Source organism: Chelonoidis abingdonii, chromosome 2, assembly GCF_003597395.2.
Source record: "Chelonoidis abingdonii isolate Lonesome George chromosome 2, CheloAbing_2.0, whole genome shotgun sequence".
Taxonomy (NCBI): domain Eukaryota; kingdom Metazoa; phylum Chordata; order Testudines; family Testudinidae; genus Chelonoidis; species Chelonoidis abingdonii.
This window is the reverse complement of record NC_133770.1, coordinates 270,114,023-270,130,139: the sequence shown is the minus strand read 5'-3', so window position 1 is coordinate 270,130,139 and position 16,117 is coordinate 270,114,023. Positions and strand designations below refer to the sequence as shown.

At 44.2% G+C, this 16,117-nt stretch overlaps 1 protein-coding gene and 1 pseudogene across 2 annotated transcripts in view; one reads left to right on the top strand and one right to left on the bottom strand.

Annotated features, from left to right (window-relative positions):
- Positions 1–16,117, top strand: part of LOC116814681 (syntabulin) — a 116,093-nt gene that overhangs the window by 94,607 nt on the left and 5,369 nt on the right. The window contains exons 5-6 of one of the 2 annotated variants that reach the window (XM_032762457.2): positions 4,663–4,765; positions 7,569–7,772. In XM_032762457.2, the coding sequence (XP_032618348.1) occupies positions 4,663–4,765; positions 7,569–7,772 (307 nt within the window). The remainder of the gene's footprint in view (positions 1–4,662; positions 4,766–7,568; positions 7,773–16,117) is intronic. The other variant, XM_075063191.1, reaches the window with a different exon arrangement.
- Positions 12,557–13,296, bottom strand: LOC142046436 (syntabulin-like; annotated as a pseudogene).

Genomic DNA, 16,117 nt, shown 5'->3' with positions numbered 1-16,117 from the left:
CAGAGTGCGCCAGACACTGGAATCTGGCTGGTGGCAGCGCTATCAGATCTAAGCTGGTAATTAAGCTTGGAGGTTTCATGCTAGCATCTTATTTTCTGAACTCTAAGGTTCAGATATGAGTAGGAAAGCTATGATACTAGGGCATGGGAAAAAATATGTTTTTGAATGAATTTCAAATGAGAAATGTGTGAGGCATGATGTATGCAGCATTTGACTTGTTTTACAGTAAAAAGGAGGTGACTCTGTCATCTAAAGTAAAGAAACCTCAGGATAAGTCTGATGCTGTGAGGACAGAAGAACATATAATACTTGAGAGATTTAAACTGTTTCCACATTTAGTGTGGCTTTTGAGGCCATTTTATGGTTCAGATCTGTGAGCCATAGAACCCAAAAATTGTTGCAACAACAAAAGTGTATCATGGACTCTTATAAACACTCCCAAAGCAGTGTAGCCTGGCAAATGGGCACAGCCTTGGGAATTAGGAGAGCCTGAGTACTAATCCTAGCTCTACCATTGAGTTGCTTTGGGCCTTTGGCAAGTCACTTCACCTTTTGTTCTGTTATCACATCTTATCAGCTGGAATACTTACCTATGGGGTAAGTGCATATTAATAGCTGTGCTTGAACACAAATGGTCTTACTGCTTTAGGCAAAGATGCATGACAAGTGGAGAAAATATTTTTTTTAAAGTCTCAATGGTATGAGTGAGTTTGAGTTACACAGAGTTGAGTTGTAGCCTGAATGTTGTCTGTCATGCTTAGAAACACCAGCAAGTTTGATACCTTTAATATAAAAGAAGCTGTGAAAGATCCTGTATATACACATGCTCAAAGTTAAGCATGGACGTAAGTGTCTGCAGAATTGAGGCCATAGAATTCTTGATCGGTGGAAACAGCCCCAGGCCCAGGTTTAGTACAGTTCTCTTATAAGGATCCCAGAATTGGAGATGGTTACAGTTTCAGTACCTGCTTATCTTTATCTACAATGCCTGGCTTGGCAGCCCTTCACTGTACTTTACTCCAAGTGAATCGGTTCAGAAGGAGGGTATTATTAAGCTTTGCTTCCTTGGAATACTCTCAATAACAAGATCTGATTATGATATGGTCTACTTAATCATTGACTTTCCTCATCTGAGGCTGTCCCTGTCTGCATAAAAGCCAATACTTTACTTTGCTTGAGAAAGTCACTGACTTCCTGTTTGGGGCTGGAGCGTAGTATAGGTATGTAATATTCATAATGTGTTTACCTGCCCTAGTCTTGTTTGTAAACTTTATATTTGTAATTTATATACATAGATGTTATCTCATGAATATTTAAAACAAAATGATTCTATATATTATATAGGAATGGATTATAGGAATGTTTTGTTTATAGAGAAAACTCTATTGTTGCTTTAGGCATTATATCCCATTTTCAGTTACTTTGCATCCCCAAGGATGGACTCAGTGGCATATGTAGGTGGATACAGTCTATAAACACTTTAGTACAAGCAAGCGGCATTGTTTTCCCTCTCCACAATCCCCCACCTTTCCGTTTTCTTTCTGTGTGGTTCAGCTGAGCAAGTTGTTGAGGCTTTAATTTGGCTGGTGGAATCTGTATTACTGGTTGTGTTTGCAGAGATGGCAGAAAAAAAACCATCTTTTTACATGTAAACTGAATGTATTTGATATGGAACCAGTTAGCAGCAATAGAACTGGAGCCTTGTGATGCCTTTTTTCTAGAATCGCTTTTTAAGAATTGGACTGTAAATTTGTGTTTTGAGGTCAACAAAATGAGTTCATAGACTTATCAGACAGAGGTTTGAGGGTCTGTGCTATGCATATTCGAGGCAGAGCCCAGAACTTGCAGCCCAGGGTAGCTTTAAGCCATCGTTGCGCCTTCCCTTCCTGGGCTGCTCCAGAGGCTAGAGAGGCACCCAGTGGGCTTGTCTAGGTCCAAGCAACAGCTGTCTCCTCAGGCTGCCCTACTGCTACATTGCTGTCTGCTGCAGCTATGTCCCTGCTGTGGCCCATGTTGTCCTCTACACCAGTGGTTCTCAAACTAGGGTCACTGCTTGTGCAGGGAAAATCCCGGGCAGGCCGGGCCAGTTTGTTTACCTGCCGCATCTGCAGGTTTGGCCAATTGCAACTCCCAGTGGCCGCAGTTTGCCGTCCCAGGCCAATGGGAGCTGCAGGAAGCAGTGTGGGCCAAGGGACGTCCTGGCCACCACTTCCAGCCACCCCCATTGGTCTGGAGCGGTGAATTGCAGCCATTGAGAGCCGCGATCGGCCGAACCTGCGGACGTGGCAGGTAAACAAACCGGCTCGGCCCACCAGGGGCTTTTCCTGAACAAGCGGTGGCCCTAGTTTGAAAACCACTGCTCTAGATAACTGAAAAAACAACATAGTAATTATAAGAACACCCATGTTTGTCTAGATTATGGCTTTTTGCCGGTTAGCAAAGAGCTGATGGAAAAGCATAGTCAAGGTTCTCAAAATGTGAAAACCCCCAAAAAATCTCTCCCCAAATTCCCCTAAAACAGGTTCCATTGTGAACTGTCATCCTCACAAGAGAGCATATTTAATCATGAGAATGGCTTGAGTTGGTTTTGTTTTTAAGTGTTTTGCTTCTGTGGTATCTCAATTGCTTTTGTGTTTGTAACGGGTTAACAAGCTAGTCAGTCTATATCCTGTGGATCTGCAGCTATAAAAAACAAGGTGGCTGCTGGGATGCACAGAATCCAGCAGGATTAAATGTCGTGGGGTAGGAAGTGCTTACCTGACGGAGCCTGGACTGTATTATTTGCCATTGGCATTTAAATCTGAATGTACAGCGCTGGAGTGATGTCACTTGTGATACTAGCAGCTTGTGTAAACTAGAAAATTACATCGTGTTAGACTGTGCATGGCCTAAGTGTGCTGCAGCCCCAACCGGCTGACACGAAGTTAAACAGACCTGTCCATGTCAAGTGCAGTATGTTTAATAGCATGTCAGCTAACATGTGCTGACAATGTAATTTTCCAGTGTAGAGCACTTGGGAGCATTGGAAGATGTTCTCAGCTGCCCGCCTGCATATGAAAGACTTAATGAGCCTGAGAACTCCAAGATTCAAAAATAAAGGGCAGGGTTCAGGTTCAGGCAACACTAGCATTACCCACAGTGCTGGGTTCTGGAAGTGGAAATGGCCTAGCAACACTGTGCCCCCAGCTCTCACTTGCTGGGAGGTTTTCAAGCACCCACCACAGCTGGAGAAGTGGATGGTGCTGACTGGAGAGGGGATAATTGATTCAGCATATCCCCCAGAGAAGCCTCTGGTTTTCTTTGAGCCTAAGCCACAATTTAAAGCTGTCTTAATATAATATTTGGAGATACATCTAGCTCATAGAGCTGGAAGGGACCCTGAATAATCATTGAGTCCAGCCCCCTGCCTTCACTAGCAGGTCCAAGTACTGATTTTGCCCCAGCTCCATAAGTGGCCCCTTCAAGGATTGAATTTACAACCTTGGGTTTAGCAGGCTAGTGCTCAAACCACAGAGCTAGCCCCCTCATAGAGGAACTCTTGTAGAGGAGGGCAGTACACAACTACTTTATCTATCCTTTCTCCTCCCTTTAAGAGCTGAATTCCCCTCCTTGGTATATCTGCCAAGCTGGACGGGAAGGTTCAACGTGCACACTTCCTGTTCCTCCACTGACTTGCTACATGACCTTGGATAACTCACCTCTTCCTGCTGCCATTTATCCATGTGTAACTTCTATATAATTAATGAGGTTTTGCAGGGATTAATTAATGGTTGCTAAGTGCTTTGGGATCCAGGGATGAAAGACATTATGTACATAGTAATTTTTCTTCTGGCCGATAAGCTATTATTAAAGCAAGTTGGAAGCTTATTTCCATTCTCTCCCAAGGAGCTCGCACATTGGCATCTTTTTTTCATGGCTGTTTGTTTGCAGCACTGGGTTTGGATATGACAAACCTGAAAAAATCGCCAAGTATTTTACAGGCGATAAGAGCTTTTTACCCAGTGAACTATCATACTTCTGGGCTCAGCAAAATGGGTGCCATGCTCCTTTAAATAACAGAGTCTGGAAAATGGAAGCTGTAAATCGTAGAAAGTTAGTAATCAGATAGTATGGCTTAATACCAAAGAAGCAGCCTAAAGCCAGGCATTGTTACTGGATTACTGTAAGACTGTTTAGAGGTGCCTTACTATTTCTCTGTCAAATTAAAGCCTGTATGTGGATAATAGAAACAGATGATCTGATAAGTGGATCCGCTGCCCCCCCCCCCCCAGATAAATAATATTTTCCTGTTTAAAGTGTGGAGAATCCAACAGCAGCTGTTTGCTTAGTATGACTAAGCACTTGAAAGAATGGTCAGCAGCCCCACTCAGGTAGCTGTGTTTCATACAAATGTTTATAGCCTGCTTCTAAAGTGACTTACGCAGAATAGAAGTTGTAATGTCTGTTGTGTTCTATTGTTGTTGAAGTGTCTGTTTTGAGGGAGCTGTTGAAAGTCTGGAATATATCCACACTTTCTTCTGGAGGGGGTGTTTGAAAACACAGGCTGACATGGGATGGGCAGGGGAAGGATGGCTATGATTCATCGTCACTTTTAAAAAACAGTGTATCAGTCTTTGAGTTAGAATTTCCATCATGTTTTTACTCTTCCCTTTTCCTTTCCAGGGAGTGAAGCTGATTTTAGCTCTTCAAGCAGCACAGGCAGCATTTCAGCTCCTGAAGTCCATATGTCTGCTGCTGGGAGCAAGAGAGCCTCTTTTTCTCGCAAGTAAGCAAAGCAATTTATCTTATACTATGGGTGTTGCTTAGTGGAATGCCAGGCTTATTCACAACTGTTGCACCTTTTAAGATAATTTGGACTGCAGTGTGTTCTCTGATAGTACTGATGTTGATTAGAATCTGTGATCTAGGAGAGAACAAATGTGATGTATTTGGAGAATATAAATGTTATACAGTAGGATCATGTGACCAACAACAGTTCTGTTCATTCATGACATACCTTTGAGATCCTGTCAGCTACATAAAAAAATAATGTTTAACATAGAAAGAAGGGGAAACAGCTGTGTGTGAGCTTAGTTAAAAGCAACCATTCCAACCAATTGACCTTAACCTTCTGGTCACATCATTTTGTTTTCCTGCTGTGACAAATTGTCAGCTCACCATATGCCTTGCAGGGTTGATCCTTGTGTCTTTAATTCCTGTTGCTAAATATCAAGTTCCACTCCTTTGTATTAATAAGTATAAAATACCTGGTCTTGAAAGGTATGTATTAAAAATGCCTTTGATGAAATATTTCTGTAAGTTGCCTCCACGTCACGTGTCAGATACAAAATTTGTATCCACATCCAATCCACAGTCTGCAAACGTGGTCTGTGGATATCTGCAGATTTGCAGGGCTCTAGACATATGCACATTGTGCTGTGCCTACACAATCCTTGCTGCTTACAGTCTTTTTGAGCTGTCAGGGAGCGTTGAAATTGACAAGACAAGATCCCTGCTCTTTGTGGAATCACAAGACTGAAGCTGGCAGAGAGAGTGGAGGGACAGCATGATTCCCATATTTTCAAGTCACCTGAGCTCATCCATGATCATAACCTACCCAATGTGCAGGGATTGGTAGCATAATGCCTAACTGAAAGAGAATCTGATCTCTGTCTTTGTATCGATATGTAAATAAACAGCAGTTTCGCTCTGTTCATGCTGTATTGAAGGAGAATAGGTAGCAGCTGCAACAGTGCGGTTTTGTGTTTAACTCAAGTGTAATAACTAAATGATTAAATCCTAAACCTGCTTTATTTATTACTAGCAGTATGACCTCTTGTTGTAGCTTTAAATATTCCATGCAAGATACCAGTCTTAATTTGCCCTGAAGTCATGATAACATTCCTTCAAATGCACCTCTTGGGACAGTCAAGGACTGTACAGATTCTGGCTTGCAAAAAACAACAACAACAACAAAAAAACCACATTAGAAATAGTCCTGAGCAAAGAAAATTTAAATAGTCCTTTCCTTTCACTTTTGTTTTAAAATGTTTGCCTTTGCTCTGTTTAAGAATTAACAAAAAAAAAAAAAAGGCAGTTGGACTTAATTGTGTCACACTTGATTCTGTAGCATTTCAGTGACGTCATAGCCACACTCCTGCATTTTATTGTAAGCTACTTATGAAGTAACCCAAACCACAGCACTGCCGTGCCAGCTTGCAGCACCACCATGCAACCATCTGTTCCATATAAAGTGTTCATTTTCAGAAGAGAGAGGAAACCAGGCCAAACAGTTTTAAGAGGAAAGGATTTTTGCTTCATGAGTTCTGTAATATTTTCAATTATGTGTAGTATCCTTCTCATTTTCTGGCTGGATTTCTTTTTTTCCATTTCTTTGGAAATATGTTTTAACTTTTTGTTACAATTTAGAGGAACAGTTTCCATGTGGGAGAGTGGTAGTGATATTTCATGAAAGTGGCTAGAAGTGTTTACAGACTAAAATGTAACTTTATAAACAGTTTCCAGAATGTCACAGGTCCTTACCAGATGCCTGGGTATTGGCCAGCACTGATTGGAGTTGCTTTCAAGCGCAAATAGTGAATAGTTCAGAATGTTTTAAGACTGGGGAGGGACAGGTATGAGAGTGACTTGGAGGATGCAGCTGTGTTGTCTTGAAGCTCTCCAGGTACTGAGCCTTTGGGGCTATTTCAGCATTCCCTCAGTCAGGTTCAGACCATTATCTAAGTACATCAGTAGTTGGCAGTGACAGTTCGAAGTACGCTATGCTGAAAGGGCAAAGGAACAGTGCTTCAAGCAAAACTTCTTTTTACTGGCCATTGTGGCCTCTCAGGCCACTTGCTAAGGATCAAGAAGTCTTGCCACAAGCCTTAATTGGCCCCCAAGAACAGGGGTCCTGCTGCAAGCCTGACTGAGGAAGTCTCTTGGTAAATACCAAAGTAGACTGCAGTCTTCTAATTACTTGAGTGTAGACCAGAAAACTCAAATATGCAGCTTGCTAACTTAGATGGATGTAGTGGGAATGAGGAGAGTAGGGTGGAGTCAGTGGAAACAGAAACCTAAGTATAGAAAGATAGATCTTGTAATTTTCTCTAAACCATCTGATTCTGACTAACTGCTTCATGGTCATTGAAAGATACATGGTACCTGGAGATGCTAAGGGCATGTCTAAACTGCAGCTGGAGGTGTAATTTTCAGCTCAGGTATGTGTATTTGCGCTAAAAACAGCAGTGTAGGTGTGGTGAGACAATGGTCTAGGTGCTCGAGGTACAATCTGACCTGAGATCCTAGGTACGTATCCAGGAGGCTAGTCTGACCCACCACCAACCATCCCCACAGCTATGCTGCTATTTTTAGTGTGCTAACTTGATCAAAGCTAGTGAGGGCATGTCTCCTCGAGCTGGAATTTACCCCTCCAGCTCCAGAGTAGAGCTTCCCTAAGATTTTCCTACTCCCCAGCTGCTCTGATTCATTTTATAGAGCATCATAGGGTGACCTTATAGCAGGACATGCTGTGAGTTGCATGGTGCAGTATAACCCAACAAACTTTACTCATTTTGGTTTGCCTTCAGTCGTGGCCCTCATGGACGGAATAATGGATCTTCATCATACAAGTCTGGAGCCAGTCCGCCTACTTCTCGTGAGAAGGACCTGTTGTCAGTACTGTGCAGAAATCAGTTGAGTCCTGTTAACTTCAATCAGAATTATGGGGCTTCTTCAGCCAGTAGCAGTAACTCAGGTTCATACAAGGGAAGTGATAGCAGCCCAGTTATGAGGCAAGTGCTTGTTACTCTCTCCCAGTTTTAATTCTGTTATCTTATCCTCACCATTCTATACTGTGGGATCAATCCTCTGGACTGGAGAATAAAACATCTTGCACCTCAGTGCCACTGTGTAGATTTACAGGCAGGGACTGTGCTATTGGTAAAGGGTTAGTCAGGAATGCACTCCATCCTACTTTTCTGCCACCATGGAAACTTGATCACCTCAGTGTCACAAGATACATGGTCTCCACTAACCTAAGGGCTGTGTCAGCCAGATTTCACATCTAAGTCTGATGTTTTCATGTAGTAGTACGTGGTTTAATCCTTTTGGCTCTTACTTCACACATACAACTCTCATTGACTAAAGAGGAAGTTGAGTGTGGAGTGGATGCAGAAGATAATGTCATCTCAAGGCTAGATCCACAAAGGGATTTAGGTACCTAACTGACACTTTAAGTGGCTAAATGCAAAATTAGATCTTGAAACTTGCCTGTTTGGCTGCTGCCTGTAGACACTTGCATTCCCCCAGCTCTTACATTTCTGCTCATTAAAGTCCCCTAGGAGCCTTCATTTCTCCGACTGGGCAGGTGCACAGCCATCTCAGTCCTGCTGTCTGGGCTCGTAGATCACTCTAAGCCCCAGCAGGACCCTGAAACTTAGTGTTCCCCAACTTATCTCTCCTGCAGAGCCCAATCTGGTGGATGGCATTAGTTGAAAGGATATTACAATATCCTAGTGGATGAGTTATTTTAGGAGGAAGCCAGTTCAGACTGTGTGTGTGACTATGCGTACATGTGCACACTGAAGGCTAGATCACAAAATAGACTTGGAGATGCAATGCCTAATGTGTTATGGGATATTCTGGGGTGGGTTTCTCAGTCTGTCTTGTTATTTAAATGAATCCATGGGGCTACAGAGTGACTCCATAACCCAGTGATTAGGGCATGCCCCTGAAAGGTGGGAGACCCAAGTTCAAGCCCATGCTCCTCCTCAGGCAGAGGTGGGGATTTGAATCTGGGGGTCTCTCATACTGGTTGAGTGCTCTTACCACAGGGCTAAAGGTTGTGAAGACACCACCATTGGTTTGTTTGTTTTTTTGTTAACAAGAAAGGGTTTACGCAGCTGTGAAACCTGAGCAAAGGCCAGTGCCTCTCTTTGGCCCAGACCTAGTCAGCTAACTCCCTCTTAGGCCTCATCCCTCTCCCTCTGCATTTCCTTAGGGGGGAAGGATAGCTCAGTAGTTTGAGTGTTGGCCTGCTAAATTCAGGGTTGTGAGTTCAACCCTTGAGGGGACTATTAAGGATTTAGGGCAAAAATCCATCTGGGGATTGGTCCTGCTTTGAGCAGGGGGTTGGACTAGATGATCTTCCAACGCTGATATTCTGTGAGTCTATTGTTTAACTGAAGTGGCTCTTAGCTCAGCCTGCTGACATTTGTGGATCTTAGGCATCAAACTCTCCCCATGCATGGTATAGGGATCCTAACTTGGGGCCATGGATGCCACAAGGTAGCAGGGCATGTAAACAGTAGGCAGGGCAACTCTAAGTCCATTTTGTGATGTAGTCTTCAAGGTGCACAAGTACACATAGCCACACACACAGTGTGAACTGGCTTCTGTCATAAACAGATAGCTAAGGGTTAATGTTTCTTTTACCTGTAAAGGGTTAACAAAGGGAACCAAACACCTGACCACAGGACCAATCAGGAAACCGGATTTTTAAAAGCTCAGGGAGGGAATGTTTGGGTCTCATACGTACCTAGTCGACAATTTATCTTTTCTTTCGTTTCTGTACTTTTCTATATCTGAACTTCCCATCAATCTATGCGTTGCCTACTCAACAGTCTAGTCAAACCTTTCTCTCTAAAGCACAAGCCCTCTGCGTTCAGAATACCAACCAATAGCTCTCCTCCTAATATCTCCTGGGATTCTGCCATGATGTGTGAGCTCAATTTAACCTGGGAACTGTATCAGAACTGTTGCCCCTGGTTGGTTTTCTGCCTTCACAACCACATTCTTTGGAACAGGAAGTTGGCTTATAATACCCTACATCACCATGTGAACAAAGCAGGATTCTCATTGAGTACATATAGCTAAGGAAGAGGATTAATTATTGTTCTGCTTGTTAAAATGTTAGGGTAAGAAATCACATGTTTGAGCACCTGTAAGGTGTTTCAGCCTGCCTTTAACAAATGCCTGTGAAATTCCCATGCTGTGTCTCAGCCCTGAGATGAAATTTTGACTGACGTCTCCACCTGGCTGAGCAGAATCCTACTGTTTAGTTCAGTAGGTAGTCAGAGTGCACACGGTGTAAATACTGGGGGCTTGTAGAGGTGTGTAAGTGACAAGTGTAAGGCAGTCCAAGTTAGGTGCTGCTGGGAAAATGGGAAGGGTCACAAGCTGGGATTGTACAGAAAGCATTTAAGGTGGCAGTGAGTAGACAGGAAAGGCTTTAATTCTGTCATCTTACAGCCTCCTGAGCTTAACTTACACTAATTTGACGTGCTTACATTCACTTACACCCCTCTCCGTAGCCTTAGGCCACAGTGAACACTAATAGCAGCAGGAAATGGAGGAGGTGTTTAAGAATGCAGATTACTGGGAGAGCAAAGGTGCAGTCACAGAATGCTTATTAATGCAGGGAAATGCTATGGCCAGGTAAACCTCATAAGTATGTAATGAGCTACCTGCCTGCGGATGTTCCCACACACGCGGCCATTATTCCACTGCCCATGAGTATTTAATATCTATCAGTGCTAGCCCATCCAGTCAAGGACTGCAAAGCATTCATGAATATCAAGTAGACCTTACAACTCCCTCTGATGTAGGAGGGCAGGGGGAGGTGCGTTACATTTACTTACAAAAGGAAAAACTGAACAATAGTAAGGTTACAGTCTTAAGGTCTCACTGCAAGAAGGTTCAGAGAATCAGGCATAGACTCATCTTATGTGGTATCCACCAGCCAATGCTACATCCTCTAGGATCTGCACATCAATTCCAGTAGTGCACAGAGGGGCACCACGCATTGCATTTGGATGTACGCGTATGGCAGCGCAAGGTTAGAGCAGTGTTTCAAAAGTCAATCAACCAATCATAGGCCCGCTGGCTTTTTTTTTTAAAGCCAGGGAAACAATGCAAAGACATACAGAGATCCAAAATTAAGGATAAATTTTACACTTCTCAGTGCAGACATCAAAGAGAGGGTTCCCAGAGCAACTGTACTTGGCCAAATTCTAAATATGTTAAAGGATTAAAGTTAACCCCTCCACAACGATTAGGTGGAAGGTGGAACTCCGATGGCTTGGGACTGGTGATGAATATAGAACACTTCATCTCACTAGCTGCTTTGGGAGCCAGAACAAGTTCCAGACCAATTCTGCGTTGTAACACATGCCATCTACAGTACCCCAGTGCAGTGGTTTGCAAACTTCTTCTGACCCAGCTGAAGAAAATTGTTTTTGTCTACAACCCAGCAGAGCTGGAATGAGGGTTGGGGTGTGGAGGGGCTCAGGACTGGAGCAGAGGGTGGGGGCAGGGGTGGGGCTGGAATGAGGGTTCAGGTGCGGGAGGGGCTCTGGCCTGGGACAGGGTATGGGGAGGAGGGCGTCTGGGCTGGCTGAGGGTTTGAGGTACAGAGTGGGCTCTGGTTTTGGGGACTCGGCTGGGCAGTGGGTGGGTGTACACTTGCCTCTGCGGCTCCCACTCAGGTGCAGTAAGGGTGCTAAGCAGCTGCTGCCTGTCCTGGCGCCACGCGGACCCACTGTGCCCCAGAAGCGCCACAGCAGGTTGGCTCTGGAAGGTGCACAAGTAGCTTTGTGTGGCTCTTGCCCATAGGCACGCCCTCCCCAGCTCCGTGGCCAGTATCCGGCCAAGGGGAGTGCAGAGCGAGTGCTCGGTGGGGGCAGCGCATGGAGCCCAGTGCGCCCCCTCCTAGGAACTAGACCTGCGCTGGCCACTTCCGGGGCGCAGCGGTGGTGTTGAACAGGTACGGACTAGCCTGCCTTACCAGGCAGCACTGCCAATGAGAGACTTTTAACGGCCCACTCGCGGGTGCTGACCAGAGTGCGCGCGACCCAATAGTGGGTCGCAACTGCAGTTTCAATACCACTGCCCTAAAGTATTCACTGGCTCCTGCCTCCTCGGTGGTAAAATTCAACCTTAAACCTGCATTAATTTTAATAGCTTATGCAGGTGAGGGTTTTGCTAAAATAAAACACCTCATACTTTCAGCTTTACTGTAATTGTGATATAAAGCGGCTGTTTCCATAAAACATGTTAATAAGCAAAAATAAGTTAATTCACAATACACTTAAAGAGAGTTTTTAACATGGCTGAATGACTAGCGAGTTACAACAGGAGTTCAATTAAGATTAAAATCATAAAATAGAATTCACCCCTATTTTATCAACACAGCAAGATTCAAGATGCCAACAACCTACACGAAGGCATTTTGGTTACAGTCCCTTGCTACACGACCAGTGGAATGAGGGCAATTAATATATTTTACAAGAGCACTAAGCAGCCAGACATACATACGTGCCCGAAGCGGCCTTGGAGTATGAGCCTTTAGTGTAAGAATCAATGCATCAGACACACATGAAAAGCGACAGCACTTGCTAACGTACAGTGCAGTACATTAGCAGGACCAAGCACACGTCACTGAGCCTCCTTCAGTTCAAACAACAACATTTTTCAACTAAATAGTGCAACAAAATGCAGGAGCAAAAACAAACTCTGCCATTATGCACACACACTTTTATGGTCTATTGTAATCTCCCCACCAACCAGCACACATGACTCAGCAGCTGCACTTAAGTTTTGATATGAAAGGCGCACGACGCAGCGAGTGTAGTGCACAGGCAACAGCCACGAAGTAATGCGCCGATGTAATGATCGGATCCGTTCCGCCTCGCTGATGTGCTGAATGCCCCATCACGTGTGTACATAGGGGCTGCACAGCCAAAAGATCGACAAGGAAACTGCGGCTCAGTACCTTTTCGGATGCCTGCCTGGGAGAATAACATTTCTGAATGTTTCATCACAAGAGGCTGTAAAGTCAAGTTCCTTCATAACATGGTTCCCTAATGCTACCAACCTTGCTACCTGGAGATCCATGGAGACAAAAGGATGGCAGAGTTGGATCACGTGATTTAAGTCCAGTAGCAAAGCAGATTCATGAAGCATCCAGCAGGAATCCATCCAATCCCTTAAGGCAGCAAATGGGCTCATGGGACTGATATGTTGTGATCTGAATATGTTCTGATGAGCTGCTCCACATCCGGGCTGTAGGCACCACATCAGTCGGAATGGCCTGTTCCATCCTATGCTAGTCACTCTCCTCCTCTGCCTGCGAGGAGGTTAGTTTTTCAGCACAGACCTTTCAAGTGCGTTTGGTTTAGGGCAGCAGGCCAGCACTGGAATGAAGAGGGCTGGATCACAGATCAGGTGTAGAGGCCAGAATAATTTCTTCAAAAAGTTAGTCCCATTAGCCATATCATCACTACGAGCAGCCGCTGTCCTCCAGGGCTTGGTCTCCATAACTAGGTTGCCCACATTTGGAATATATGTACTTGGAACTAAGGATTTACCAGTGACTCACATGTATACTCTATCACTGCTCATCCTCAGAGAGCCGCTCTGAGCCATCTCAGCTCTGAAGCAGGACTCCAGTTTCGGTTGGAATTTAATGTCGAGAAATACTTGAATCCTTTTCTTCTCACAAGCTGTTTCATGGTTTCAATAACCTGCTTAATTGTTTGATCTCCTCTTGCTCTTCAAGCCAACTGTGCTTCCACCGATGACACTCCCTCTTCAGCCAGTCTTCCTCATGCCGAGCCAGCGCGACTTGAGCTCTTCTATTTCTGTTTCCCTGTAGCAAAAGCAAAATCACTGTCAAACTTCTGTTCTTGGTCAATTAAAGCATCAGGGAAGACCCATTACATAGGATGGTGAGGATGAAAGACTGCAATAAAACTGGACCAACACCCCTTGCACATAGCACAGTTTCACAGTGGACTGGCAGATGTATAACATAGGACAATGGAGCAAGGTAAGTTGGTCTACTGCTAAGTGGATCACTGACTAACCACACATACGCGGGCTACACAATAATTCCAGAGGCAGCTATGAGAGAGGTGATCTATGCCATGCCTTGTTTGGGGGGGAGGGATGTATAAACTCCACCTCACTGCACAGTCCCGTGGCAAAGGTACCATGATTTAGACCAAACCATAAACCTCTCATTAAAGAAATTCTTTGTGAATATAAGCAGTGCCTCTGCAGAACATCACTACATAAACTAGGTTGAGAAAACAAACTAAATAACCAAGCAGGATCTCCTGTCAAAGAGTTGTGCTCCAGAGGTAGGAGCAGATACTTTTTCTGTTACAAACAGTTAGAACAAGACAAGATATTTGCAATAACGTCCCACATTTACAGAAATACAACCTTGGGCAGACGGAAGTTGACAACTGATTGAGCCACTTGCAAAGCTAGTCCCTGAAACCAGTTACAGTCGAGGCTCAACAGTTGCATGTGTAAAAGTCAGGTGCAATATCAGACTGACGAGAAAAAATCCCTTCAAAATATTTATAAGCAGTCCAGGCTCAAAGGAGATCACTGACGGTTCCTTTCCAAAAGTAACTATACGTATGCTTCATGGACGGTTTGAAACCGGCAAGTCTGTAACAATTTCATTAATCAGATACAGACATTATTAAGCTCCTAGTCAAAATCACTGCATCAAGAGGGAGTAGAACTTCAGGATTTTTCTAGTGGAAACCGCTGAATAAAATCTCATCTCTCCTCAAATTTTCGGGAGAAAATGTACTTTCTTGAAGTCTGCTCTCAGATTCCTTTAGTGTTTGCTTTAGATGTCTCATTGTAACTTCTTTCTGCTGCGGGGCCAATACTGCTTCTGGATGTGGTGCTTTAATGCCATGAATCTCCACAACAGAATATATCTCATCGACCTCTGAACACAAAATACCCCACGTGATTATTCCTGCACACTTTTAGCCTCACTAAGAGGCGATGGATTCCAACTCAATCCCTGACTGACAGAAGCTGAGTGTTACAGTGAGACTCAAATTTGGGTCTCTTCACAGAAATCGCATTATGAGTTAGTCTGGTAAAACGCACAGACGGGAAGTGCGCTTGCCCATGCTGCACATAAAAGAGTAGCCCTTGCTAAGTTGACTGATACAGCTCGTGCACACCACACACACTACACACAACACAATAGACAAAAGCGATAAGCCACAAGTGTAGGACGACAGAGTAAATAGGTCACACCTGGTCCGATAGGTCGTCTGTGACCAAATATTGTCAGTTATCAAGGCGTACGTCGGAGCTCGTATTAAGCATTGCAGCAAAAGACGACCACTTGTTAAGGATAGACCTGGATACGCTGAAAGGAAACCGACATATTAGGCTAGCTTTCTGGGCGATGTAGTTATCTCCGAGAACGGGACAGCTGTCGTATGTACAGGCACGAAATGTATGGAGCTCTGAGAGTATGCAAAGCTGAGAAGGAGCCAGTGACGTATACCACTTAGAGCCCAAGAAGGATAGGACCGGGCGCTAGAAAATGCTCTAAGCGATTACACAGCATAGATCTGATATCGCTGCCAGTCCCAAAGCACCTAGCCAACGGAATCGAGCAGGGCTGGCCACCCAGTCCGGTTCCCACCAAATAACCTTCTCTGGGGACAGCCAGTCCCCAAGACAGAATCCGTAGTCTTCACACCCAACAACAGGGAAATTAACCCCCCCCCCTTGTCTTCTCTTTACTTCCCCCGAGGCCTTACGCACAGTCTTTCCCTCACTGGCGAGTAGAGGCCTCATTGATTAAATCCAAGCTGGGGAGAAGCTAATAACTGTCACTCGAAACTCCCTAGTGAATTGGAATAAAAACAGAGAGGGCAATGAAAAAAGCCTTGCAGAATTGACCCAAAGGAGCCCCCTCCTCTTTCCCCTGCTGAGCTGCAACAAGATTCACCCTTCTCGTATATAAAACCAGACTAAAGAGATATTCTCCTTCCCTCGTCCTTAGTACCAGAGAAACTATTCCAACAGGTTCTTAATAAAGAAAGCTTGATATAAAAAGAAAGAAAAACACATAAAACATAGTCTCTGTATCAGGTTGCATTACAGGGTCAATGCTTAAAAGAAAAAAATATGAAGAGGAAAACCTAATTCAAATAAGAAATACAATTTAAACATCCAAGTAACTCATATAAAACCTATTGTCGTCGTCCTGTACTTACATACGTGAAACAGAAGATTCAGCAACTTGAAGATACGAAAGATCCCTCTTCATAGCGGAAGACAACAAAACACAAGACAAACATCCCTCGCG